Below are 25900 nucleotides of genomic sequence, written 5' to 3' on the forward strand. Positions count from 1 at the left end.
CAGTAGGCAATGGGAGAGTCCCTGTTCCTCTGAGTAGTACTGGGGGTAACAAGGAACAAAGAGCTTAAGTTGACTGAGAGTAGATTCAGGCTAGATATCAGGAGGCACTACTTCATGGTCAGGGTGGCAAGGAGCTAGAACGAACTTCCAAGGGAGGTGGTGTTCATCCCTACCCTAGGGGTTTTCAAAAGGAAGCTAGACAGTCACCTAGGTGGTGTCATTTGACTCTCTAGCATCCTTTCCTGGCCATGGCAGGGGGTCGAACTTGATTATCTGCTTAGGTCCCTTCCAGCCCTACAACTATGAAACTATGAGCGGTTGAGGGTTAAATAAGTAGCCCCGTCCCCTGACTGCCATCTTGGGACCAGAAGTCCTACCCCTAACCTCTGACCCTTGCCACCAGAAGTCCCTCCATTTTCTGCCTGGAAATTACTCCTTGTGGGGAGGGAGGGAGAGTTGCCATCTTAGAACCAGAAAAAAACAATTCCCACACTAAAAATCAAACACGTACTATAACATTTTATTACAGAAAATATTTTTGTCATGATTTGTATTTGTGTACTGTATGTAGAGGGGGTTGCATCATTCAAAAGTAAATTCTTAGTCTTTTATGTTGGGGAGTGTGTGGTGGATAGGACGTGGGGGGAGTTTGTAAGGGGATGTAGCTGTGGGGGGTATAGGCTATGTTGGGGGGGTTGTGTGGCATTTGTAGAGTGTGGGCGTGGAACACACTGATCTCTGGAACACAGTCAGTGCAGGAAAGGGGTATGTGTGTGTGTGGCTTGTGGGAGGAGTGTGAGGACCCCCAGTACTACCCCCATGGCACAGCAGCAGGGGGAGGCAATGGTGCCTGGCTCCTGCCAGCACTGCATGTCACAGCAAGGAACGCAGCCCCCACCAGGCTGGTTTTCTTCGCCCCCAGTGCTCCCCACATTTGTGGGTGCAGAGGAGGGAAGTCCCAGGTACTGGAGCTGGCTGCTTTCCCTTCTCCAGCCTACTCCAGTGCCTGGGGCTTCCTTCCTGTGCCCCATGAGTGCGGGGACTGCCGGGGAAAGAAGTGGGCTGGTGGGAGCTACGCTTCTTACAGCACTGGCTGGAGCCAGGCACCAGCATTGAGCAGAGTACCCCCATCCCCCTCATCCCTCCCTGCTACAGCTGCCCCCTCTGCCTGCCAGGGTGCACATCATGGGAGGAAGAAATTATGGGAGGGCTTCCCATACCCATCCCCCCTCACACCCACATCTGCCCACTTGAGCTCCATGCTGCTGCCAGCCCCCTGGGCAAGGGCTTTGTCCTGCAGCCAGCCCCATGCTCCACAGTCCCACCCAGCTGTAGCCCCGCCCCTGCCCCCAGCTTTCCTACCTGCTGCTTGGAGGGAGCAGGACACTGGGGAAGCCGGCAGCAGCAGTGCAGGACACTGGGGAAGCCGGCAGCAGCAGTCCCATCTGGTGCTAGTGGGGCCCACCCTTTCACTCAAAAGGTTGTAGAATAGTAAGGGGAGTGGGAGGAGGAAAGTCTACGCTCACTCCCTTCCCTTTAGTATCTGGAAGTCAAGCAACCCCAACAGTAAAGGGGCAGGCAACTGGAGCGGTTGAAACAGGGCAACTGCAGGGCCTGCTCAGAGACAGCAAACAAAAGAAGCCTAGACAGGTCTGGGAGTATAAAAAGAACTAAACCCTTACCTGCAGAGTGCTCTCAAGCAGAAAGGAGAAGTATCCCAGGAGGAAAAGCCTGTGTTGCAGGGAGCCCCAGGAGAACACAGAGATGGTCTGACCCCTTAAGGGTTCCCACTGGGAAACGGAACCTCTGGAAAGGGAAAGCCCTATGCGGAAACACTAAGATGGGGCTGCAACAGCCCAGGCTGTTTGTAACTTCAGGGAAGGAGTCACTTGATGTTAACTCAGCCCAGGTGTCTCCCCTCAATACAGGACAGATGAGCTACAGTGGGGACCAGAAACCAGCGTTGATAGGCTGGGAGTATAGGGAGGAGAGCCCAAAAGGACACAAGCAGTAGTGAGAAGAGAAACCCTGCACCGGAGAGCAAGAGAAGCCAAGTGTGAGGATGTTCTGCCCATGTTTTTGCATTTTTGTTTCTAATGGACTGCAGAAGCTTCCTGGGAATCATCCAGGAAGGTACTGAGAGGCACCCCTGGCTGTGACACCTTAACAGCAGGAGCCTGTACTTAAGCCAAGAGGACTGTGGTGGGGTAACTGAGGTTAGAGGAGCCTCCTATAAGACCTATGAGGCTCTGTTATAGGCCATAACTGATTATTTGGGATTTTTGGACACAGCCCTGATGGCAGAGCTGGATTTTCCTTCTAGGGGAGAGAATTCTCCAATTATTACCATCAAGTCATGGCAGGCAACTGTCCTGAGGAGGTAGAGTACCCCTTTAGGGGTTCGCGGTGCTGGTCAAGCCATATACAAAGGGACTTGTCCACAGAGGCATAATAGGATATATTGGGGGCAGATGTAGGCACCTTGCTCCTACCCTTGCGGGTGGAAGGGCTGGGCGGGGTACAGTCCATTGTGGTGGGTGCTGCTGGGTGGATGAAAGTGCCAGGTGGGCCGTATTTTACCCTCCCCAAACTATGGAGTTCCTTTTTAAAATACTCATGTATTCTTCCTAACCAGCCGCTGATTGTTCAGTCCAGTTACTGCTATAGGAAATGCACTTATGCAGAGTGTGGTTGGGGTGCTAATCTAGGAGAGAATTCTGAGTAGTGTCTTTTTCAGTTGCAGATGATAGGATTTAGTATTGTATTTTTCCCCATTTTTGGTAGCTGTGTTTTAATACCGTTTCATAAGGTAGTTCTTGTAAATCTGCCATGCCAGTGTCTTCCTGAGGAAAAGTTTTTAATGGAATAGATTTTGTTTTTCATTTAGTAAAATCTTTCTTGCTTCTTTATTACATTTTATGAATTCCAACTTCTTCATCCTAACAATTCAAGATGTAATATTCATTTCTTGAAATGACATCCAAATGACAATTTGTAAGCAATGATACAGATTAAAGAATAGCTGGTTCTGTTTAGATTTCTAGATGTATTCATAGATTTCTGGAGTTGTAAGGGACCTGGTAGATCATTGGGTCTGATCCTCTGCTCCAGGCAGGACAGAGTGCCCCAGCCAGATGCCCGTCTAATCTCCTCTCGAACACCTCCAAGGTAGGGGAAAGCATCACCTCCCTTGGGACCCCATTCCATATTTTGGCAGCCTTACTGTAAAGAATTTCTTCCTTATGTCCAATCTAAATCTGTTCTCCTTCAGTTTGTGGCCATTATTTCTGGTAACCCTGAGGGATGACCTGGTAAACAGAGGGTCCCCTATTCCCTGCTAACCCCCCTGATGAGTTTATCGGTAGCCACAAGATAGCCTCTCAGTCTTCTCTTGCAGAGACTGAAGAGATTGAGATCCCTCAGTCTGTCTTCTTAGGGTCTTACCTGCAGGCCCTCAACCATACGAGTAGCCCAACTCTGAACACTCTCAAGGTTATCCACATCCCTCTTGAAGTGTGGTGCCCAAAACTGGACACAGTACTCCATCTACAGCCTCACCAATGCCACATAGAGGGGAATTATCACTTCCTTAGACCTGCTTGTGATGCTCCTGCTGATGCAAAAAAGTGTGTGATTAGCATTACTTATTACCTCATCACACTGGCGACTCATGTTCATTTTTGCATCAACCAGGACTCTGAGATGTCGTTCCACTGTTGTGGTACTCAGAATGGTACCCCCCAGTCTGTGGGTGTGTTGGAGATTATTTCTCCCCAGGTTCAGCACCTTGTTGAATTACTCTGATCTGCCCACTTCCGCAGTCTGTCCAAATCTGCCTGAATGTGCTCCCTGCCTTCCAGTGTGTTTACTGTGCCCCATAGTTTAGTGTCATCTGTGAATTAGGACAAAGTGCTTTCAACAATATCATCCAAATCGCTGATGGAAAATATTAAACAGTACTGGTCCAAGGACAGAAACTTGGGGGACACCACTGCCCTCCAGGGAGAACAGAGCCATCCACCACCACTCTCTGGGTGTATCCCATAATCCAGGTTTTCACCCACCTTGCTGTGAAAAAAAATCCACATCACAGCTACTCTGTTTGCTTGAAAGAATTGGGTGCAACACTGTCAAAAGCCTTTTTAAAATGCAGGTAGATAATATCTACTTCCTCCCCTGCATCTAAACACTTTGTGACCTAGTCATAAAAAGAGACCAGGTTAGTCAGGCAGGATCTACCTGCTATAAACCCATGCTGGTTACCCCTTAACACTGTGTTACCTGCTGGCCCTCTGGAAATGTGATCCTTTATGATTTTTTTCTAAGGTCTTGCCAAGAATAGAGGTGAGGATAACTGGTAGTTACCTGGGTCCTCCTTCCTCCCCTTCCTGAGGATAGGGACCACGTTGGCTCTTTTCCAGTCCTCTGAGATCTGTCCCAGGTGCCACGAGTGCTCAAACAATTGCGTTGGTAGTTCTTCTATGTCATCGGTGAATTTCTTTAGTACCCTTCGGTGAACATCGTTGGGGCCTGCTGACTTAAATACATCCAGCCCTTCCTAGTGCCCCTTCACTAAGTTAGCACTAACTGTTGGTGAATTGATATCATTCTCACTCCAGACTAAAGACTCAATGGGAGATGCATTTGTATCCGTGTCCAGGAAAACAGAAGCAAAGAAATTATTTAAGAGCTCCACTTTTTCCATCCTATCGGTTATAAGTTTTCATAGAATTTCATGGACATTTGGGCTGGAAGGGACCCTGAAGGATCATTGAGTCCAGCCCCCTGCTCCAGGGGCAAGAAGTCAGCAGGGATCATAGAATCCCAGCAAGATAGGCATCCAAATGTGTTTTGAAGGCATTCAAAGTGGGTGCTTGAGCCACCTCAGGTGGCAGTCTGTTCCAAACCTTGGGGCTTGGACAGTGAAGAAGTTCCATAGTTTCATAGTTAGTAGGGTCAGAAGGGACTTGAGCAGATCATCAAGTCTGCCTCCCTGCCATGGCAGGAAAGAGTACTGGGGTCAAACGACCCCAGCAAGGTGATTGTCAAGCCTTGTCTTAAAAACCCCCAGGGTAGGAGCCAGCACCACTTCACATGGAAGTTGGTTCTAGTTCCTAGCCGCCCTGACAGTGAAGTAGCGCCTCCTGATGTCTAATCTGAATTTACCCTCTGCCAGCTTGTGACCATTATTTCTAGTCACTCCTGGTAGTGCTTGGAGGAACAGGGACTCCCCCAGTGTCTGCTGGTCCCCTCTGACTATTTTGTAAGAGGCCACTAGATTCCCCCTCAGCCTTCTCGTGTGGAGGCTGAACAGGTTCAGGTCCCTAAACCTCTCCTTGTAGGGCCTGCCCTGCTGCTCCCTGATCTTGCGAGTGGCCCTCCTCTGGACCCTCTCCATGCTGTCCACATCCCTCCTGAAGTGCGGCGCCCAGAACTGGACACAGTACTCCAACTGCGGCCTGACCAGTGCCGCATAGAGGGGGAGGATCACCTCCCTGGACCTGCTCGAGATGCATCTGTGGATGCATGACAAGGTGCGGTTGGCCTTCCTGACTGCGTCCCCACACTGCCGGCCCATGTTCATCTTGGCATCAATGATGACTCCAAGATCCTTTTCTGCCTCTGAACTGACGAGAAGGGAGTTCCCAGCCTGTAGGTATGGTGCTGGTTCTTCCTCCCCAGGTGCATCACCTGGCACTTGTCTGTGAATCCCATCCGATTCTCATCCGCCCACCCTTGTAACCTGTCTAGGTCCAATTGTAGCCTATTCTTTCCTTCTAATGTGCCCACGTTCCCCCCACATCCTAGTATCATCAGCAAATTTGAACAGGGTGCTTTTTACCCCCTCGTCCAAGTCGCTGATGAAAATGTTGAACAGTGCGGGCCCAAGGGCTGAGCCCTGCGGAACCCCACTGCCCACATCCCTCCAGGTCGAAAATGACCTATCCACTACCACTCTCTGGATGAAGCCCTTCAGCCAGTTGGCGACCCATTTGACTGTGTAGGTGTCGACACCACAGTCCCCCAGCTTTTTAATGGGGTGAGAGACGGTGTTGAAGGCCTTCCAAAAGATGCTACCCCTGTATCTAAGGATTTGGTGAGCTGGTTGTAGAAAGCCACCAGGTTGATCTGACAGGACCTGCCTCTAATGAACCCGTGTTGGTTGCCCCTAAGCATAATCTCCCCTGCTGGCTCCTTGTGGACATGTGCCAGAATAATTCTCTTCTCTCAAAAAGCTTACCCAGGATCAAGGTAAAACTAACTGGCCTATAGTTCCCCGGGTCCTCCTTCCTCCCTTTTTTGAAGATCTGAACGACACTGGCCCTCTTCCAGTCCTCTGGCACCACACCAGAGCAACACGAGTGCTTGTAAAGCCATGCCAGGAGTCCTGAAATGACCTCAGATAATTCCCTCAGCACTCTGAGGTGGAGATCATCCAGACCAGCTGATTTAAATACATCAAGTCCCTCCGGAAGTTCCCTGACTAGATCCTCACTGATCCTTGGCCTAGGTATGCCTCCCCTGGGGCCCGAGGGGGGCTGATCTGGTCCCTGCTCAGGAAGATGGAAGCAAAGAAATCGTTAAACAAATTAGCTGTGTCGTCTGGTGTGACGAGCAAATTTCCTAGTGTGTTTTGCGGGGGCCCCACATTACCTGGTACCTTCTTTTTGCCCTTTTATGTATTTAAAAAAGGACTTCTTGTCCTTGATCTGGGAAGCTAGTCCCAGTTCCATCTCCGCCATGGCCTTCCTGACTGCCCCCTTGCATCACCGAGCAACCACAGTATAATCCTCCCTGGTGATGGCCCCTCCCTTCCATTGGGTGTGCGCCTCCCTTTTAGCTAGAAAATATTCCTGGGTGCTTTTGGTGATCCCTGGGGGTTTTTGCGCCCTCCTGATCCCTTTGATCCATGTTAGGATTACCTCCCTTTGGGCTTGGAGGATCGTCTCCTTAAGGAGCAACCACTCTTCTTGGACATCCCACTCCCCTCCTCTCCGGGACCTCAGTGCTTCCCCAACTGTTCTCCTTAGCTCGTTGAAGTCCGCCCTCCTGAAATCTAGGGCTGCTGCCTTGCTGTAGGCCTTTGCCACCTTGCGCTGGATGGTGAGTTCCAGCAGGTGATGCTCACTGTCGCCCAGGTGGTTGAGCACGTGCAGTCCCCTCAACAGGTCTAACAAGGCGTCTCCCCTGGTGGGGCTGTGCACCTCCTGGGTTAGATGGAGGTCCTGCATTCTGGCTAGGAACCTACATGAGCAGTCAGACCTGGCTGACGACTCTTCCTAGCAGATATCTGGAAAGTTCAGGTCACCCATGATGTCCATGTCTTTTGCCCTAACTACCTCAGTGAGCTGACTTAAGAATTCCTGGTCTAGCTCTTCCCCTTTTTTCGGTGGTCTGTAGTAGACCCCCACTGTTAAATCTCTTTCCCCTCGACTGCCTTGTATTCTAACCCAGAGCACTTCAGAGTGCCCCTCCTTTGACTCTGTGCTACCTGATGAGGATGTGTATTCCTCCTTAATGTAGAGCACCACACCCCTGCCTTTCCTGCCTGTCCTGTCCCTCCTGTACAACCTTTAGCCCTTGATATTCACCGCCCAGTTGTGCATTGGGTCCCACCACATTTCAGTGAACCCCACTATGTCTGGGTTGGTGTCAGCTAGCAGGAGGGTAAGTTCCTCCTGCTTGTTTCCCATATTACGAGCGTTTGTGTAGAGGCATTTGAGGCCTCCTGTGGATGTGTGCGCTGGCCCCGTAATCTCAGCATTGCTCTGGCTCCTATTGCTTACCTATGTATGTGTTCTGCCCGTTGGTCTAGACTGGGGCGTACTTGTGAATGCTGCTTGGTTTAGCGGTCCAAGGCTTCCTCCTCTGCCGGAAGAGATCCGCCAGCCTAGAGGAGAACACAAGCTTACCTTTAGGGGAAAGGTGGAGTCCCATCCCATCCAAGCATGTCTCTCGTTGTGATGTGCGGGTCATTGTCAAGGAAGCCAAAGCCCGCCTCAGGACACCATTCCTGAAGCCGCCAGTTGGTGTCTGCAATGTACGCCTGCTCACTGATAGGACAGAAGAAAATACCACCTGTCCACCTGTCTCCTTCAGCACGCACCCCTAGAGTGTGGTAGTCCGTGATCAGGGCTTCTCCTGGCCGCATCATTAGTAACCACATGGATTAGGACTATGGGGTACTAATCAGTGGGCTGGATCACAGCGTGGATCATCCCTGTCACGTCCTGAATCTTTGCTCCGGGTAGGCCGTAGACCTCGTGTGTCAAGGGGTCCTGGCGACAGATGGGGCCCTCTGTACCTCTCAGGATGGAGTCACCTATGACTATCACATGAGGCTTTCTCCTCTTGGACTGTTTAGCTCCTTCGGCTGGTTCAGAGCGTGGAGATGCTTCCTCTCCAGTTGCCTCCTCTCCCTCCTCCTCTAGTGTTGCCAGGGCCTTGTACCTGTTTTCCAGCCGGACTGGAGGAACTGGTACTGCTTTGCTGTAAGCAGTGCTGGTTCTGGAGGTGACTGTCTGCCACTCAGCAGTGGAGGACACCTCCCGGCGTGGTGCTTCCTTCGGTGCATGGCCCTGCAGGGAAAGGAAATAACCATCCATTTCATCCTCTGCCTCCCTGATTCCCCTCAGCCTGCTAACCTCCTCCTGGAGCTCCCTCACCTGCGCCTCCAGGGCCCTAAGGCAGGCACCTGCAGGACAGGTGTGGGGACCCCCAATTCCAGCCCCCCCCCCCCGGGGCTTTGCTGGGCAACCCCCGCAGGCCAGGGTGTGGGGGAACACCAGCTCCCCCATGGGCTCTATCTGGGTGGAGGCCTCAGGCAAGCCTGGGTTAGGCTGCATCCCCCAGACGGGCCCTGGAAACACTCCGCGTCAACACCATCGTAGGAGTTGCTGCTTGCTTTTTTTTTAGCTGAGTGCAGGGCCTTCGCCCTACGCCAGCAGGAGTCTCCCTCCTGGCCCTTTCTGCTCGCCCGCTGACGCAGACACCATTGTTTGCACGCTCTGTTCATGTGGCGGGGCTCGGGAGCACGACTCCCTACCGGTTCAGCTAAGAGGGATCCGGGGGGCTTCCCCTCTGGATCTGGCTCAGCTGTGTCTGGTCCCTCTGCCCACTTACCTTAGGGGGATCAGCTGCTGCCGCCCCTGCTGCTGGCTTCGCTGCTGCTGCATCTGCCTCATATCTGGTAAGGGGGCACATGTGCGTGCGGGACACACGTGTACCTGGATCCCTCCTCTCCCCGCTGCTCCTGGCTCCCGAGAGTTCTTTCTTATGTCCAACCTGAACCGGTCACAGTGGAGTTTGTGACTGTTGGATCTTGTCATCCTGTGGGGGGCTCTGGTGAACAGTCGTTCCCCCAGATCCTGATAAGCACTCCTGATAAGCTTATAGGTGGCCACCAGATCACCCCGAGCCTGTGCTTTTCCAGGCTAAAGAGCCCTGTTGCTCTCAGCCTCTCATCATATCTGTTTTCCTGCCCTGTGATCATGTGCGTGGATCTCCTCTGCATCCTGTCAAGCTTCTCCACATCCTTTTTGAATTGCAGAGCCCAAAACTGGATGCAGTACTCCAGCTGCGGCCTCACCAAGGCCGAGTACAACGGGAGAATGATGTCCCAGGATCTGCTTGAGAAGCATCTATGGATGCAAGCCAGTGTTTTGCTCGCTTTACTTGCTGCAGTATCACACTGCAGGCTCATGTTCATCTTGTGGTCAATGATGACCCCCAAGTCTCTTTCATCTGTAGAGGTAACCAACATAGCACTACTGATCCTATATGCATGGTGCAGGTTTTTCCTCCCAAGGTGGAGAACCTTGCATTTTTCAATGTTGAACACCACCAGGTTCTCGTCCGCTCATTTCATGAGCCTGTCCAGATCTGCCTGGATCACCCTCCTGTCCTCAGGTGTGGACGCTTTACCCCAGAGTTTGGTGTCGTTGCCAGACTTGACCAGTCCACTTCTGACACCAATGTCCACATCGTTGATGTAGATGTTAAACAGTATAGGCCCTAGGACAGAGCCTTGTGTGACCCCACTGGTCACAGCACACCAAGACGATTGACTCCCATTGATCACCACCCTCTGGGTCCTACTGCAGAGTCAATTCCCCAGCCAATGGATCGTGGTGACATTAAGGCCGTAGTTAGCCAGTTTAACCGAGAGGTGATCATAGGATACCAGATGGAAGGCTTTTTTAAAGTTGAAGTATACAACGTCAATCTCTTCCTTTTTGTCCAGGTGATAAGTCACCTGGTCATAAAAGTAAATGAGATTGGTCAAGCAAGACCTACCTGCAACAAACCCATGCTGGGTATCCCTCAGAATATTGCCTTCAGCTAGTCTGTTAAGGATGGCCTCCTTTGATAATTTTTTCCAAGACTTTCCCCAGGATAGAGGTCAGGCTGATGGGCCTGTAGTTTGCCGGATCTACTTTCCTCCCTTTCTTAAAAATAGGCACGACATTGGCCCTCTTCCAATCATCAGGCACTTCACCAGAGCGCCAAAAACTCTCAAAGATCCTGTGTCGGGGGCTGAGCTATGATGCTTGCCAGCTCCCTGAGTACCCTTGGGTGTACCCCATCAGGGCCAGCTGACTTGACAGTATCCAGCCTGTCAAGGTGTTCCTTCACGAGGTCAGCTTCAATGGAGGGCAAGGAATCTACTTCACCCAGGCCTCCCTGACCCATAGTGGGCTGGGCTGTCCCATGGGGCTGATGGAAAACTGACACAAAATACCCATTTAGCAAGTTAACTTTTTCCTGGGTGTCAGTTGTTCCATCTGGTTTAGCAGGGGTCCAGTGTTGCCCTTGCTTTTTTATTGACCTTGATATTTGTAGCTAGCTGGAGTTCCGTCGCAGCCTTGGCTTTCCTGATTTGCTCTCTGCAAGTCCGGACTAATGCAGAGTATTCTTCCTTGGTGGCGGTTCCAGTCCTCCATCCTTTGTAGATCCTCCTTTTAAGATGCGGGAGATCTGCCAGTTCCCTGGAGAGCCAAGGGGGCTGCTGTGCCCTCCTGCTGCCTTTTCTCTGAGACGGGGTGGACTTTGCTTGTGCATCCAGGATTTCTCCCTTGAGGAGCATCCACGCGTCCTGAACTCCCCTCTCCGTTGGTCCTTTTAGGTCCTCCCTGACAAGCCTCCTTAGCTTGTCAGAGTCAGCTTTCCGTAAGTCAAGGATATCTGTACAACTGACTGACTTGCCAGCTTTACGGCAGATAGTGAAGGTGATCACTTCATGATCACTGTCACCCAGCTAGTTGCCCTAGTCCATTCTGTAGTGGCCCTGTGTTACCCTGCGCCTTCTTCCTGTTCCCTACTTAGTTAAAGAGGGACTTTTTGTTATCCTTAATCTTCATTGCCAACTTGAGTTCTGTATCTGCTTTCTCACTGCTTCCCTGCAGCACAAACCAAGTAGGTATATTCCTCCTTGGTGGCTGCCCCCTGCTTCCACAACCTGTAGGCCTCTTTTTCTTCTGAAAACTCTCCTGGATTTTCCTGCTCAACCAAAAATGTTTTTTGGCTCTTTTGTCTCCCTTTTGCGTGTACTGGGATGATGTCCCTCTGTGCCTGTAGGATCAATCCCTTAAGGAACTCCCACCCTTCTTGGACTCATCTCACAGATGTGATTACCCTAACCAATCTCCTGAGCTCACTGACGTTGGCCTTCCAGAAGTCTGGCGCTACTGCCCTACTATTTGTCTCTCCACCTTATGCCGGATAGTGAACTCTATCAACTGGTGGTCACTATCTCCTTGGTTACCGTGTACCTGTAGCTCCCCTACCAAGTCCTCCCCTGAGGCCAACACCAAGTCAAGTAAGGTATCTCCCCTAGTGGGACTGCTTACCTCTTGTGTTTTAAATGCAGGTCCTGTAGGCAGCTTTAGAACCTATGTGAATGGGCAGACCTGGCCAACCGCTCCTCCCAGCAGGTGTTTGGGTAATTTTAAGCCGCCCATGACAACTAGGTCTTTTGAGCGTACTGCCTTTGAGAGCTGTTTTGACAATTCTAGGTCTAACATCTCTGGTATGGGGTCTGTAGTAGACCCCCACCACCAAGTCCCTTTCGTCCCTACCCCCTTGTAATCTGACCCATAGGACTTAGATTTGCCTATCTTCTGTCCCCATTTTTATTACAGAGGATATATAATGTTCCCTAACATATAGAGCAACACCCCACACACACTTTTTTCCACAATCTATCCTGCCTGTGCAGCCTTCAATGCCCACTGCCCAGTCATAGGTAGAGTCCCACCAGGTTTCTCTTAGACCAACCAGGCTGAGATCTTTGTCTGCAAACAGGAGTGTAAGTTCCTCCTGCTTGTTTCCTGTAGTTATAGCATTAGTATAGAGATACCTAAGCCCCTTAAGAAGTGCCCTTAGTATTCCCCTATCCTGATGCTTAATGGGCCCCTTAGTATTTACCTGATCATTTCCAGCATGTGGTTTGTGGCATGTCCTACCCAATCTCATCCTGAACTTGGTATCCCTGTCCCGTGACTAAGCTAGTTTAAAGCTCTATGTAGGTGGTTTGCCAACCTTTAAGAGAACAGACTTACCTTTTGGACAGAGATGTAGGCTGTCCCATCCCAGCAAGGTCTTATCCTGGAATTAAAGAATATGGTCTAGAAAGTCGAACCCTGCACGGTGACACCAGCTCTGAAGCTGTGACTTGACCTCTCAGTGCAGTTGCCGTGGTGCTGGCCGTGGCCACTGACTGGGAAAACGCATGAGAAGACTACTTGTGCCCCCCAAGCCTCTAAGCCTGTCTCCCAGAGCCATGTAATCAGCCATGACCTGTCCCGGACTACTCTGGGTCGCATCATTCTTTCCAGCATGGATGAGAACCATGGGGTAGTAGTTAGCGGGCCTAATCAGGTCTGGAAACCTCGCTGGAACATCCCAAATCTGAGCTCTGGGCAAGCAGAATACCTCCTGTATGGTAGGATCTGGGTAGCAGATGGCTCCCTCCATTCCTCTCAGGAAGGAGTCGCCCACTATGATGACTCGACATCCTCTCCTCTGGTTGCCTCTCAACCTGTCTGGTGGTAGTAGTGGATGTGGCCTCTCTCCCAGTGATGCTAGGGCATCATACCTGTTTCCCAGCTGCACTGGGGGAGTTGTACGAGTAGTGCGATGTCTAGGTCTGTGACATCTGGATCTGGAGGTGACTGTATGGCCAGAGTGTAAACAGTAGGAATAGAAAGTCTGCAATCTCTTTGCAGTTTCTAGGCCTTCTTATGATTCACTTCTTAATTTTTCTTGGGACTGTCATGACCTAATAGTTTAAAAGTGTGAGGATAACATGGTTAACTATAACAACAAGGCATTTCTAGGTGCCTTTTTTATGAGATTCTGAGATCTGATTCTAAACTGGAAAGTCAGGTGAATATAGTGTCATCTCTGAAATTTAGTGTCCAGTGGTAGCTGTGTTGAGGAACTGTTGAGAAGTTGTTTCCGAACTCATGAAAAATTGAAGTGTTGAATCAAGACTTACAAGAAAGGTTAAAGAGGATAAATTTCTGCTGTCAAAAGTAATGCAGGAAGGAGGTGATTGTGAGCAAAATATCACTGAGGGAGGAAAAAAAACCCAAAAGCTGAAGATGATTCAGGTTTCCCATACCGAGAACATTAGCATGACCCGCCAGATAATCTTTAATCCCCAAGCCCTGTTATTTGTCTGATTTAATGCTTTTGTATGATATTGGTAGGAAACCATAATTGAGTAACTGCTGTTAAAAAATAATGTACCAGATTAGGCCACTTGAAATTGAAACATTACATTTTATCTGTAACCTTCAGGGATTAGAGTTAATACTTTCAGCAGTGGAATGCTTCAGATAATTACCATAGTAAGAGATTCTTCCAATTATGTTTGTGATACTTTTAAATCAGTCTCTCCTTTTTTTTTTTTTCAAGATTACAGGACTGCTTCACTTGAAATAGGATGAAAAAACTTGTATTAATGTCTATTAATAGTATCCTAGAAGTCCTCCCAATTCTGGAAATCTATCAGGCATTTTCTTACATCTGTCCATTTAACATATATAAATTAAATATCTGTTATGGGTGGATGTTTTAGAATTCAATTTCTGAGACTTACTACAGAACAATAATCTTTTATGCAAGCCAGCAATCAGTACTTTAAAATACTGAAGAGACATCTTGGTTATCATCCCATCTCCATTGTTTGACTGTTCTCAAGGTCATTATGTGATAAAAGAATCAGTTTTGTAGCCGGTATCAAAATCATGGTGTCTTGCATGGTGGTTCAATGAATAACTGTCCATTGCTGATGGGCTGAAATGTTCTGAAGATGTAGGCAGATCATCATGTACCTGTCTGCAACAGTGTAATTATCAAAAGAACATAATCCAAGGCATGCTGTTTTTACTCCATTTTGAAATGATAGCCAGCTGCCAGTTGAGGAGTATGGTTGAGACATGACTTATTTCAAGAAACAAATCATCCTGCCATCAGTTGACCCAAAGAAATATATATACTTTCTGGGTCTCAGATGTAGTCAGGATTTTTCTTTTGGAAATTTTATGGACATAAATATAGGAATAGAATAATAGAAAATCAGGATGGGAAGGAATGTCAGGAGTGCATCTAGTCCAGCCACCTGCTTCCAGGCAGTAACATGTCAGCTTAAACTAGTCTACAATAATTTTGTTCAACCTGCCCTGAAACTTTGTGGTACAGATGCTGGCTAATCTGTTCCAGTGCTTAACCACCCTCAGAGTCAGAAAAGCCCTGAAGGTTTTAACTATTCTTCCAGATCCCCAAATTGTCAGCTGCTCTGACTGTCAGCCCTTCATTAATTTCATTGGATATCAAGTCATAATTTTAATCATTGCAGATCATTTGACCAGCAGTGAGGAGGTAGAACTGAGGTCATTCAGACATGGAGGTTGAATATTGTTGCAAAAATGACGCACAGAAGCTAGAACAGAGGTGGACAAAATGGTGGATCCGGCCAGGAACTGGACTTTTTCCCAGCAGCCCTTGTCTGTGTTGCTGTGGCCGGTTTCCATGAAGACCCCAGAAGCAACAGGGCTATGACAGCATGGGGCCAGGGTTTCCATGGAGACCAGTCCCAATAGTGCTGGCAGAGTGTGCGACTGTGCAGGGAGCTGCGATGAAGCTGGGATCTTGCAGCGGTGACAGCATGGTTAGAGATGGGGCACAGCTACAATTTGCTGCCCACTTGCCCCTGCCCAGGGCATGCAGGCAGCAGATTGCGCCTCTTCCCCAGCTCAGGACTACACTGTTACTGCTGCAAGATCCCAGCCCTGGAGTAGCTCTGTGCCCAGCCAGTGCTGCTGGGGCTGGTCTCCATTGAAACCCCGGCCCTGCACTGTCACAGCCTGCGACACAGGCAAGGGCTGCTGGGATGTGGAATCCACCATGGGCCAGACTTTGCCCACCCCTAAGCTAGAATGTAGCGGGGAAGAGGGAGAGAAATGATGGGATAAGAAAATGGCAGTCATTAATAAAATAGCAAAATAAAAGCTCCAACAGACTGAGTTCTTTATGCAAGTAAACTAACTGCCTCTCTTGGATCTAGTCACCCTTCATGTTTAAAATCTCAACAATTTCAATAGGTAGAATGCAGTCCAAGCCTGGCAACATAATGAATGTGTAGTATTGGATTCCAGGGTAGATTGGCAGAACAAGTTGATTGTGGGAAGTGGTGTCCCAGCCAAGAGGATTTGAATTAATCACCGAGAAGTCAGCTTGAATCATAGAGAATTTTAGGCCTCAAGGATTTTAAAGATGCATAGATGAATCTGTAGATGCTGTGTCACAACTCTGGAAATACTGTCTTCATTTTCTTTTGTCCTTCAAAAAAATCTTACTTGTGAATTTCTTAGAAGAATTATAGTACTATTTAAGTGTTATTTCTTAGCTTTAATTTTCTCAATGTTTAGTAACAGTTTTCTCCAAAAGCTCTCCTTTTTTCCCCTATCTCTGATTTATTAAAATTTCTCATTTTTCTTAAGACAGTTTGCTAATTGCAGTAGTTTTAAGTAATACTGATACTTGAGGGATTGAGGAAGACTTACTTTTCTTGGGAACAATTCTCCAAAAAGCATGAAAAAATTAGTCTAGAATACAAACTATATAAACTAGAAAAAAAATCTTATTTTAAATGAGTTGGTACTTAAGCAGCTTTGAAGTAGTTTCCCACTCAGAAAACAGCAAAAGAAGTAGGATTACCAGTGTGATCTATAGTCGTGCTCTGAATGTTACTGTAAACTTGTCCTGTTGCAAAGCAGATTACTGTGATTTTTATCATAAACTCAAATTTTGTATGAGTGGGTAAAGAATTTGTATATTGAATGCCTCAAGATCTTGTTTCTGGATTATGCAAGCATCCTCAAAGGCTATTTCATGTCTGGGTTTTTTTGGGTTCACTTGGTTTCTCCTTGGTATGTAACATGAAAAATCACCAGAATACACACAGCTGTGCTTTAGGGTGACTGAATTTGAATTTAATTAACTTGTATGGCTGCAAGGTCAGTCTTGGATTTAACCTTATCTGAAGACTTGGAAGAGGGGATACAAGGCTGAGAAAGCAAAGTGCAGAAATTTTGAGAATCAAAAACAAGAATGAGCAAGTTTTTGCTTCTGAGGTCGCAAGCTGTTTAGTTCTATAGTCCCAAATCCATCCATCACGAGGAGAGGAAGTCAAGTATCAGACAGTCTACTCCAGTCTGGCCAGTCCTTTTGTACCTGGAGAAGGCATACTTGTATGAATTGCTGGCTCAGAATAATCACTGTCCATATCCTTTGCTGTATTTCCAGCTCCTGTTCTATAGGAGTACAGAACACTAAGGTGAAAAGTTGCAGTCTCTTTAACTTAATTAGTTGATTTTTTTTCTTCCTCTCTTTTTCCCCATTTGTTATTGTTGCTGAGCTGGAAGATGTCCAAGGTTTGTTTGTGATTATTTTTTGGGGGGGGTGTTTTTTTTAATTTTAGCATATGAAATATGTGAAAAAGTCCACCTGGGGAAGACAGCAGAGAGAGAGTTCCCCACCTTTAAACATCTCTTTAAAGAAGTTTCACTAAACTATTAAAGTATTTTTTTTTTATTATTATTCTAAAAGCTCTAAGAGCCTTAAAGCTGTCTATTCAAACTTTAATAAATGGGAGGTGTAAAACTTCTGATTTATCAAAGGTGTTAAAGCCACAGATTACATCCCTTTTGGTAAGGGAGTAATGACTAAAAACCACATAAGAATGGAATTTGAAAGGAAAAGCTTAATTTCTTCAAGAGAGCATTCTTTTAGTATTGAGTTCTTAACCAGCTTGAACTCAAAGATGTTTGACTTCTGCTTTTTTTTTTTTTGGTTTAGAACAGAAGTAAAATAAAACCCACTTTGGAGCTTCAAAGCATTATTTCTAGAACTGATTTGACGTTTTAAGTCTAATTTAATTTCTGTTCGTTCACTGACATATAATTTTTATTTTATTGATAAAATTTCTGGAAAAAAGATAGGAATACTTATTGCAGTTAGCAGTGTGGGTCATGAATTTTTAAGGGTGTGAGCATATATTTACTGACCAGCCTGAACCTGTACTGAATGAATCTTTGATTCTCAAGGAAGTTTGTAGTATTGAGTTGTAATAATTTTCACCTGTCGTAGTGTTAGATTATGGTGAATTACATTATTTTTAATACTGTTTTGAGCCTCTGCAAATGCTTGCGTACTCCATAATCCTGCAAAGTGATGATAAGTATCCCCACAGAATTTTTTTCAGTCATAAACAATTTAAAATCTAGGAATTTTTAGAAACTGCAGAATACTACTGAGTTGTAAAAGTGAACATTGTAAGACAGGTTGTGTATATTTAACCCTGGGATATTAAACATAGATAGTAATGGCAAACACAAATATGGTGACTTTTACTGGGCATATTGGAGAGATTCTTTTGACGTAAAGACATTGACATAAGAAAACCCCAAGTCCCTTTCATCTGTAGAGCTAACCAGTGTAGTAGCACTACCAACCCTATATGCATGGTGCAGGTTTTTCCTCACAAGGTGGAGAACCTTGCATTTTTCAGTCACCATCAGGTCCTTTTGGATATTTTTGTTGGATGTGTAATATGGAGATTTTAAGAAGCTCTGACCAATAGAATATATTCTCTATTACAAATTTTTTTGCAAAAATCTAGTTCATCTAATAAAAGATATTACTTCTACCATGAGTCCTGATTACTTTATTACAGAAGTTCACTGATGAACAAGCAGCCATTAGCGCTAGAGGCAAGATTTTTTGTATGGATCTTTTATTTGGTTTTATCAATTCAAAAGTAATGTCAGATAAAATTAAGCACTGTAGTGTTGGTGTCATGCAGGTTCTTTTAAAATTTAAAGAAATTCAAGTGGACACACTGAACATTCTGTTTGAAAGATATGGCCGTGATATATTTCCTACAAATTGGGAGAACTTCTTAAAAGTACATCCACTATACTTAGGCGGAACACTTTCTTGCTTTCTTTTTTTTTAATAGAGTATGAATTTGTGTAAAAGATTAAATTCAGTTAAAATGTGGTTTCCTAGAAGGCTTCAAGTTAATAGTAAACTTTTAATCCTGTCAGAGGTTTCTTGAACTTACCTCCTTGTGGAGAAACAATCGCGGATGCGAGAGGAAAAAACAAAGAGCGCTGCTTCCGGAGCTGTTACCATATAAGGATAGAAGCTCCGAGAGAGAAATGGAGTGGCAGGATGGAGGGAAAGGAGGAAGAGAGACAAGAGAAGGGAATGAAAGAGGATTCCCCAGAGTATCTATAGAGGAACTGTTTGTGCTCCCAAGTGTGCCGGGAGGGAAAGGAGTGAGGGGCAGATCCCTGAAGAAACTCCAAAGGACGCAGGAAATACTTCGGTAATAGTAAGGAAAAAAAGGGGATTTATGTTAAAACTCTCTTCCTGCGTTAGAAACCGGTTTGGCTGATGTTCCAAGAGGAGTTGGGACTATCAGCTAAAGATAAAGCTGACTGTGGATGCCATTACTACTAAAGATAAAAGGATTTGATGTAGAGGAATATGAAGCTATAAGACCTCTCAACATAAAAAAAGATTGAACGAAATAAAGGAAAGGAGAGAAGATTCAAAGAGTGTCAGTTTATGAATACTAAGTTTAGTTCTTTTGTGTTAGCAGTTCACGGTTAAAGTCGTTGTGTGAGAGAAGTCAAAGTTACTACTTTAAGTGATATCGGAAAAAGATGCAAGGAACATCTGTGGTCTGACTGTGTGAGAGACTTGTACAAATCTGTTTTAAAAAAAAAACGCACACAAAAAACCAAAATAAAAACAACCCCCCCCCCGAAACAAACAAAAACCCAAAATGAAGTAAAGTGCACAGTCTTAACCAGACTGTGTCTAGATATCTAACCTCAAGGTCAAGCGTATATACAGATGAGAGAATTGGAGGATAGATGCATATTACGCGCAAGCCACAAAAAAAGGACATAATAAGAACAAACTAACAGAGAATAAACCTCCCACCTAATAATATCTAAAAATTAATATCAATAATAACAACATCAAGGACATGGCAGGCGGGAAAGTCAGGCATATCAACGGTTCATAGAACAGCGGCAAGGATGGAAAAAAAATACCGTAAGCCCAACCACAACAGTGGTGCATTGGCCAGGAAACTGATGACAGCGTGAGTAAGAAATGGTATGGAGAGACAACCAGGCACCATGGGGAGTCCAGAACCCCTATGACCAACATTACGTTTGGTGGACCAACTCCTACAGCAAGAACAAGCAGCTCAACAAATTGCACGCAAAAATTGCTACAGCAACAACTGTGGTGGGCTCAGTGGAACCAAGTCGAATTGAGAGTTGCTAAAATGACTCCTCAAGATGACCCTGAAGCTTTCCTAGAAAGTTTTGAAAGAGCAGCGTTAGCTTCTGGTTTAAAGCAAGGAAGATGAGCTGACAAATTAGGTGTGCTTTTGATAGGAAGAGCACAAGCTGCTTAATGGGCTATGGCATGGAGTGAAACTGTAGCCTATGATAAAGTCAGAAAGTTGATTCTAGTTATTTGAACATCAACCTGGAAAAGTACCAGCAAACTTTTCATATGGAAAAGAAGAGAAGAGAAATCTCCATGAATCCTGCTGCAGCAATTGGCTGATCTGTTAGAGAAGTGGTTGAAACCACAAGAGGTATCAAAAGTGGAGTTGTGTGATCAGATCTTGTTAGAGCAGTTCTTAGCGGATCTGGATGAAAATACCCAACGTTTGGTACGGTGTCATCGCCTGACGTCATCTGTGGAAGCTCTACAATTAGCACAAGATTTTGACAGTTCACAAACAGAAGGCAACTGAGGAGCTCCAAAGTCAGGACCTCATCGAGTAGTACAAGGGAGAGAGCAAAAATAAGCACGAGAAGGGAGAAGATCAACTATAGTATGTTTCGGATGTGGAAGAATAGGACACGTAGCAAGGGAGTGTACAAGCAATCCTTGAATGAGTCTGCCACCAAGGGAACCTCCACTGGATAGCCAGATGCAAAGAACTGAGCGGAGTGAAAATGTACAAGTAGAAATGATCGATTTGCAGCATTGGGAAAGCACATTGAGGTGTGTCAAAGGAAAAACCTACCATCTGTGCCCGTGTCAGGGGAAAGAAGATAAGAGCTATAGTTGACACTGGCTGTGCCCAGACTTTAATTAGAGCAGATCTAGCTCCTTGAGTTTGGGCACTGAGTGCAAGTACGGTAAAGATGACTTGTATGCATGGACAGCCGTCAGTATATCCATGCAAAAAAAAAATGTGGTCAAAATCTTACATGCTTCAAGGGAGATGCCAGGGGGCTTAGCCAAAGATCTACCCTACCCAGTGATATTGAGCAGAGACTGAAATGAAATCTATAATGTATTAGATACAGTGAGAAGGCAAGAAACCAAACTAGAAGGTTTAATGGGGGAAGACAGCGAGGTTTACACCGAACCTGATGGATTGGATTTGGAGAGTTTAGCAAACAACTCCTGTTTTCGAGAGGCTCAATAAGGTGAAGACCTGTTTCAATCAATAATGCAGACTGAGGTGGCCAAGCAAGGCAGTCGGGTAATATGTCCAGAGTGGTGTCATGCACTACCCAGATATGAACTAAGAAAAGGCCTGCTGTATAGAATAAAGTCAGGCCGAATACAGGGAACAGAGGTACCACAATTGTGTTAATACCTCAAGTGTACTGGAAGTCTCTCTTGAAGCTAGCTCATACGAATCCATTAGAAGGACACATGGGTAGAGCTAAAACAGACGCCAGGTTAACTAAATGGTGCTTCTGGCCAAGACTGTATGAACAAATGGAAGATTACTGTAGGACTTGTCTGAGCTGCCAGACGGTCAACCTTCAAAAACCCCCGTGAGCTCCCTTACAATCCATGCCAGTGACAGAAGAACCATTCTCCTGCATAGCATTAGATGTCATTGGACCATTACCCAAAAGTTTGACCAGTTACCAATTTGTATTAGTTCTGATAAATTATGCCACTAGGTTCCCAGAAGCCGTCCCATTGAGAGTGGTTACCGGACCCTGAGTAACAGAGGAATTGATCAAGTGGATGTCCCAATTCGGCATTCCCCAAAGAAATAATTACAGACCAACAGACGAATTTTATGTTCCATGTTATGGGGAGTCTGTGCCAGATACTAAAAATAAAACACCTACGAACTGCGATGTATCATCCCCAAACCAGTGGGTTAGTAGAAAGATTTAACAGGACTCTCGAGAATATGATGCGTGGATGTATGCAAGAAGAGCCACGAAAGTAGGACTTAGTGATACACCATCGCTCCTGTTTGCAGTGTGGGAAGCCCTACAGTTGTCATTAGGGTTTTCCCCATTTGAGATGGTTTATGGATATCAGCCTCAGAGTGATGGATGTAGTCCGAGAAGGACGGGAATAGGGAGGAACCCCACGGACGAGACCATCAGAATATGTCACGGAATTCAGGGCATAGCTACAAAAAGCAGGAGAGTTAGCCCAAGATAATCTCAGGCAAGCTCAAGAGAAAAAAACAAACAAAATAAATTATGACAAAAGCACACATGAGAGGGAACTATGGGAAGGACAAAAGGTGTTGGTTCTCCTCCCTAATACCGCAACTAAGTTCTTAACTCATTGGCAAGGTTCATTCACGATAGTTAAGCGTGTTGGGCCAGTTGATTATGAGGTCCTTCATCCTGGACAGAAAAAAGAAAAACATTTTTCATGTCAATTTATTAAAACCATGGACCGAACCAGGTTTGTTGTCTTGTATCATGAGAGATCAGGCAGAATATGAGGGGGCAACGACTAGGGCCCAAGAAGAACAAGAAACAAGTAAAGAAGTATGTCTAGGTGGTCAATTGACTGTGGAATAAAAAGAACAATTAAAGCTAAATTGACTGGAATAAAAAGAACAATTAAAGCTAATATGGGAATTTAGAGATGCATTTAATGAGAACACCGGCTGTGTGACAGGAATAAGTCATAACATTGTCACTCCTCAGGGAAAAGTGGTCAGGGAAAGATGGTGGAGGGTACCTTATCATAGATACAAGGTAGTAAAGACGGAAATGGACAAAATGCTATCACAAGGAGTAATAACAGAATCCCATAGTCCTTGGTGAAGCCCATTGGTGATCGTACCTAAACAGGATGGGTCCCTGTGAGTGTGTTGTTTTTCAAAAATTGAATGCAATTTCGAAATCTGATGTTTTTCGCATGCCACAAATCGGCGAACTATTGGAGAGAGTGGGACAAGTCAAATTCATATCCACATTGGATTTAACAAAAGGTTATTGGCAAATACCTGTACATAAAGACTAAGCAAAGACTGCTTTTGGCACACCGTGGGGTTTGTGTGACTTCAAACGAACGCTGTTTGGCCTACATGGAGCCGCAGCAACTTTTCAGAGACTCATTGGTTGGGTCCTAGCACCTCACCAAAGGTACACTGCAGCCTACATCGATGATATTATATGCTGATGAATGGGAACAACATTTTAAAGCTCTGCGGGCGGTTCTTCAAGAGCCCAGCAAACCGGTCTAACAGCGAACCCAGGGAAATGTGCCTTAAGCAAGGCAGAAACTAAATACCTTGGTTTCATGGTAGGACAAGGATGTATTTGTCCCTTAATAGACATAGTAGAAGCTATATCAGATTACTCACCTCCTCAAACAAAAAAACAAATGCATGCCTTCCTTGGATTAGCTAGTTATCGTAGGTTCATCCCACATTTTGCAGAAATAATAGCTCCTTTAACAGACCAACTGAAAGGATGTGGCAGTGGGCCTATAAAATTTAGAAGCCTTTCATGATACTCAACAACCCTTATGTAACAAAGTTATCCTTCATATGCTCGATTTTTCACGTCCTTTCATCTTACAGACTGATGCCTCTAATTACGCTGTGGGCGCAGTGTTAACTCTGGAAGTAGAAGGGATAGAACATCCAATTGCCTACATTAGCTGGAAACTTAACCCCCAGGAACAGAGGTATGCCACTATCAAACAGGAATGCCTACCAATAAAAGGGGAGTGGAATATTTTTGATACTATCTTTTGGTCTGTAAGTTCACTTTAATTAGTGATCATGTGCCACTGAAGTGGTTAAAAACCACTCAAATGGATAATACCCAGGTCATGTGGTGGGCTCTTGCCTTGCAGCCCTTCCATTTTGATATTGAATTCAGGCCTGGACATGCAAACATCATTGCTGACTTCCTATCACAGTGTCATCTGGATAATCAATCACGAGAAATATTAAACACCCATGAGGGTACGTACCCTGTTCATCCCAAAGACCTGGACAAATAACGGTGCCTAGCAGCGTCTTAAGGGGAAAGGTGTGTGGAGCAGCGAACGCAGGCACAGGGAGGGGAAAAAACCAAGCACGCTGCTTCTGGAGCTGTTACCATATAAGGATAGAAGCTCTGAGAGACGAACGGAGTGGTGGGACACGAGGTCCGATGGAGGGAAAAGAGGAAGAGAGAGAAAAGGGGAATGAAGGAGGATTCCCCAGACCATCTATCGAAGAACTGATTGTGCTCCCAAGTATGCCAGAAGGGATGGGAGTGAGGGGTGGATCCCCGAAGAAACTCTGAAGGACGCAGGACATACTTCTGTAATAGTAAGGAAAAAAGGGGGATTGGTGTTAAAACCCTTTCTACGCTAGAGATTGGTTTGGCTGATGTTCCGAGAGGAGTCAGGACTATCAGCTAAAGATGGGGCTGACTGTGGATGCCATTACTATTAAAGATGAAAGGATTTGATGTAGAGGGATATGAAGCTATAAGACCTCTCCTTAATATAAAAAAAAAAAAAAAATTGAACGAAATGAAAAGAAAGAAGATTCAAAGAGAAAGTCCATTCGTGAATACTAAGTTTAGTTCATTTGTGTTAGCTGTTTACGGTTAAAGTCATTGTGTGTGAGAAGTTACAAAGTTACTACTGTAAGTGATATCGGAAAAAGATGCAAGGAACATCTGTGGTCTGTGTGTGAGACTTGTACAAATCTGCGTAGTAAAAAAAAAAAAACCCACAAAAAACCCAAAAAACAAAACGAAGTAAAGTGCACCGTCTTAAGTAGACTGTGTAGATATCTAATTTTGAGGTCGGGCGTATATACGGATGAGAGGATTGTAGGATAGATGCATATTGCGTAAAAGGGCATAAAAGAACAAACTAAAAAAATAAACCTTCTGCCTAATAATATCTAAAAATTAATATTAATGATAATAATCTCAAGCACATGGCAGGCAGGGAAGTTGGCCATATCGACCGTTCATAGAACAGCGGCAAGCATGGAAAAGATACCATAAGCCCAACCACAGCATTCCATGAGTTCAGGGACCTCAGGTGTACATGAAACTGCTGAAAAAGCTGATAGTATGAAAAATTAATGTCAGCATTAAAGTCTAGTATATGAACAGTCATCACTTTTAAGGATTTTTAGTAGGATACAGTCAATATTTAACCATTGTGCACAGATCAAAGTGGACTTTTAAAAACATTTTGGTTATCATCTTGTTTTTTCCACTTTTTTCCTATGTATCTTGAAACACTTGAATTATTAAAAAAATTATAAATAATTTTTGCTGGCCAAGCAGTTTGCAAGGAACTGTGCCTATTCTTCAAGCTCACTAACATTCCCCAAGTACTGTGCTGGACTCATTCATGATCAAGTGAACTTTACTTCTGATGTGATGAGAATTATGAATGGGAACCTTCTTAATGTCAGGGGCTTTTAGTAGATGTTAAGATGTTTTATTATGTCCTCAAGCAATCTCAATTATATGTTTTAAAATACCAGAATACAAATGTCTAATTCCTGTAAAATTTCAGCAATATAATTTATATGGCAGTTTATAATGTAAGAAGCCATCTTTTAAGGAAAGCCATTTAACTGAATATTTCTTCATTTATATTTACCTTTGCAGATCTACTGGAGTTTTCAGAAGATCCATCAGGTGTCCCTGAAGGCAATAAAAAACCCACAAACAAACAAGGTGATAAATCTAAGGAAAACACCAGGAAGATCTTTAGTGGGCCAAAGAGGGTAAGTGGTAATATTAAAAACTTACTTTATTTTAAGCACCGCTGTGGAATTGAGACTCTTGCCTCTTGGTGGATCAGTTCAAGTGTAGTAGCTCAGTGTCTTATTTTCATGCCATTGTATGTATTTAAATTAGGATTGGTTCTGGATGCATTAGTCTTAAAATGAATGTTCCACACCCAAGTTTGTTCAGATTATTTGATAATTAATTTGGATCACTGATTACTGATACACTTTATGGTCAATTTTACTGGGTGGTAATATCACTGTTGTGGAGAAAATTTATAAAGATGCTTCTGCTTTTAACATTTAAAAAGTTTTTGTGCT

General features: G+C 45.3%; 1 protein-coding gene across 1 annotated transcript in view; it reads left to right on the forward strand.

Moving 5' to 3' along the window:
- Positions 1-25900, forward strand: part of WAPL (WAPL cohesin release factor) — a 129786-nt gene that overhangs the window by 46500 nt on the left and 57386 nt on the right. The window contains exon 4 of the mRNA XM_019555888.1: positions 25458-25576. Coding sequence (XP_019411433.1) covers positions 25458-25576 — 119 coding nt within the window. The remainder of the gene's footprint in view (positions 1-25457; positions 25577-25900) is intronic.

This window comes from Crocodylus porosus, unplaced genomic scaffold (assembly GCF_001723895.1).
Source record: "Crocodylus porosus isolate Cpor-Errol unplaced genomic scaffold, CroPor_comp1, whole genome shotgun sequence".
NCBI classification, from domain to species: Eukaryota; Metazoa; Chordata; order Crocodylia; family Crocodylidae; genus Crocodylus; species Crocodylus porosus.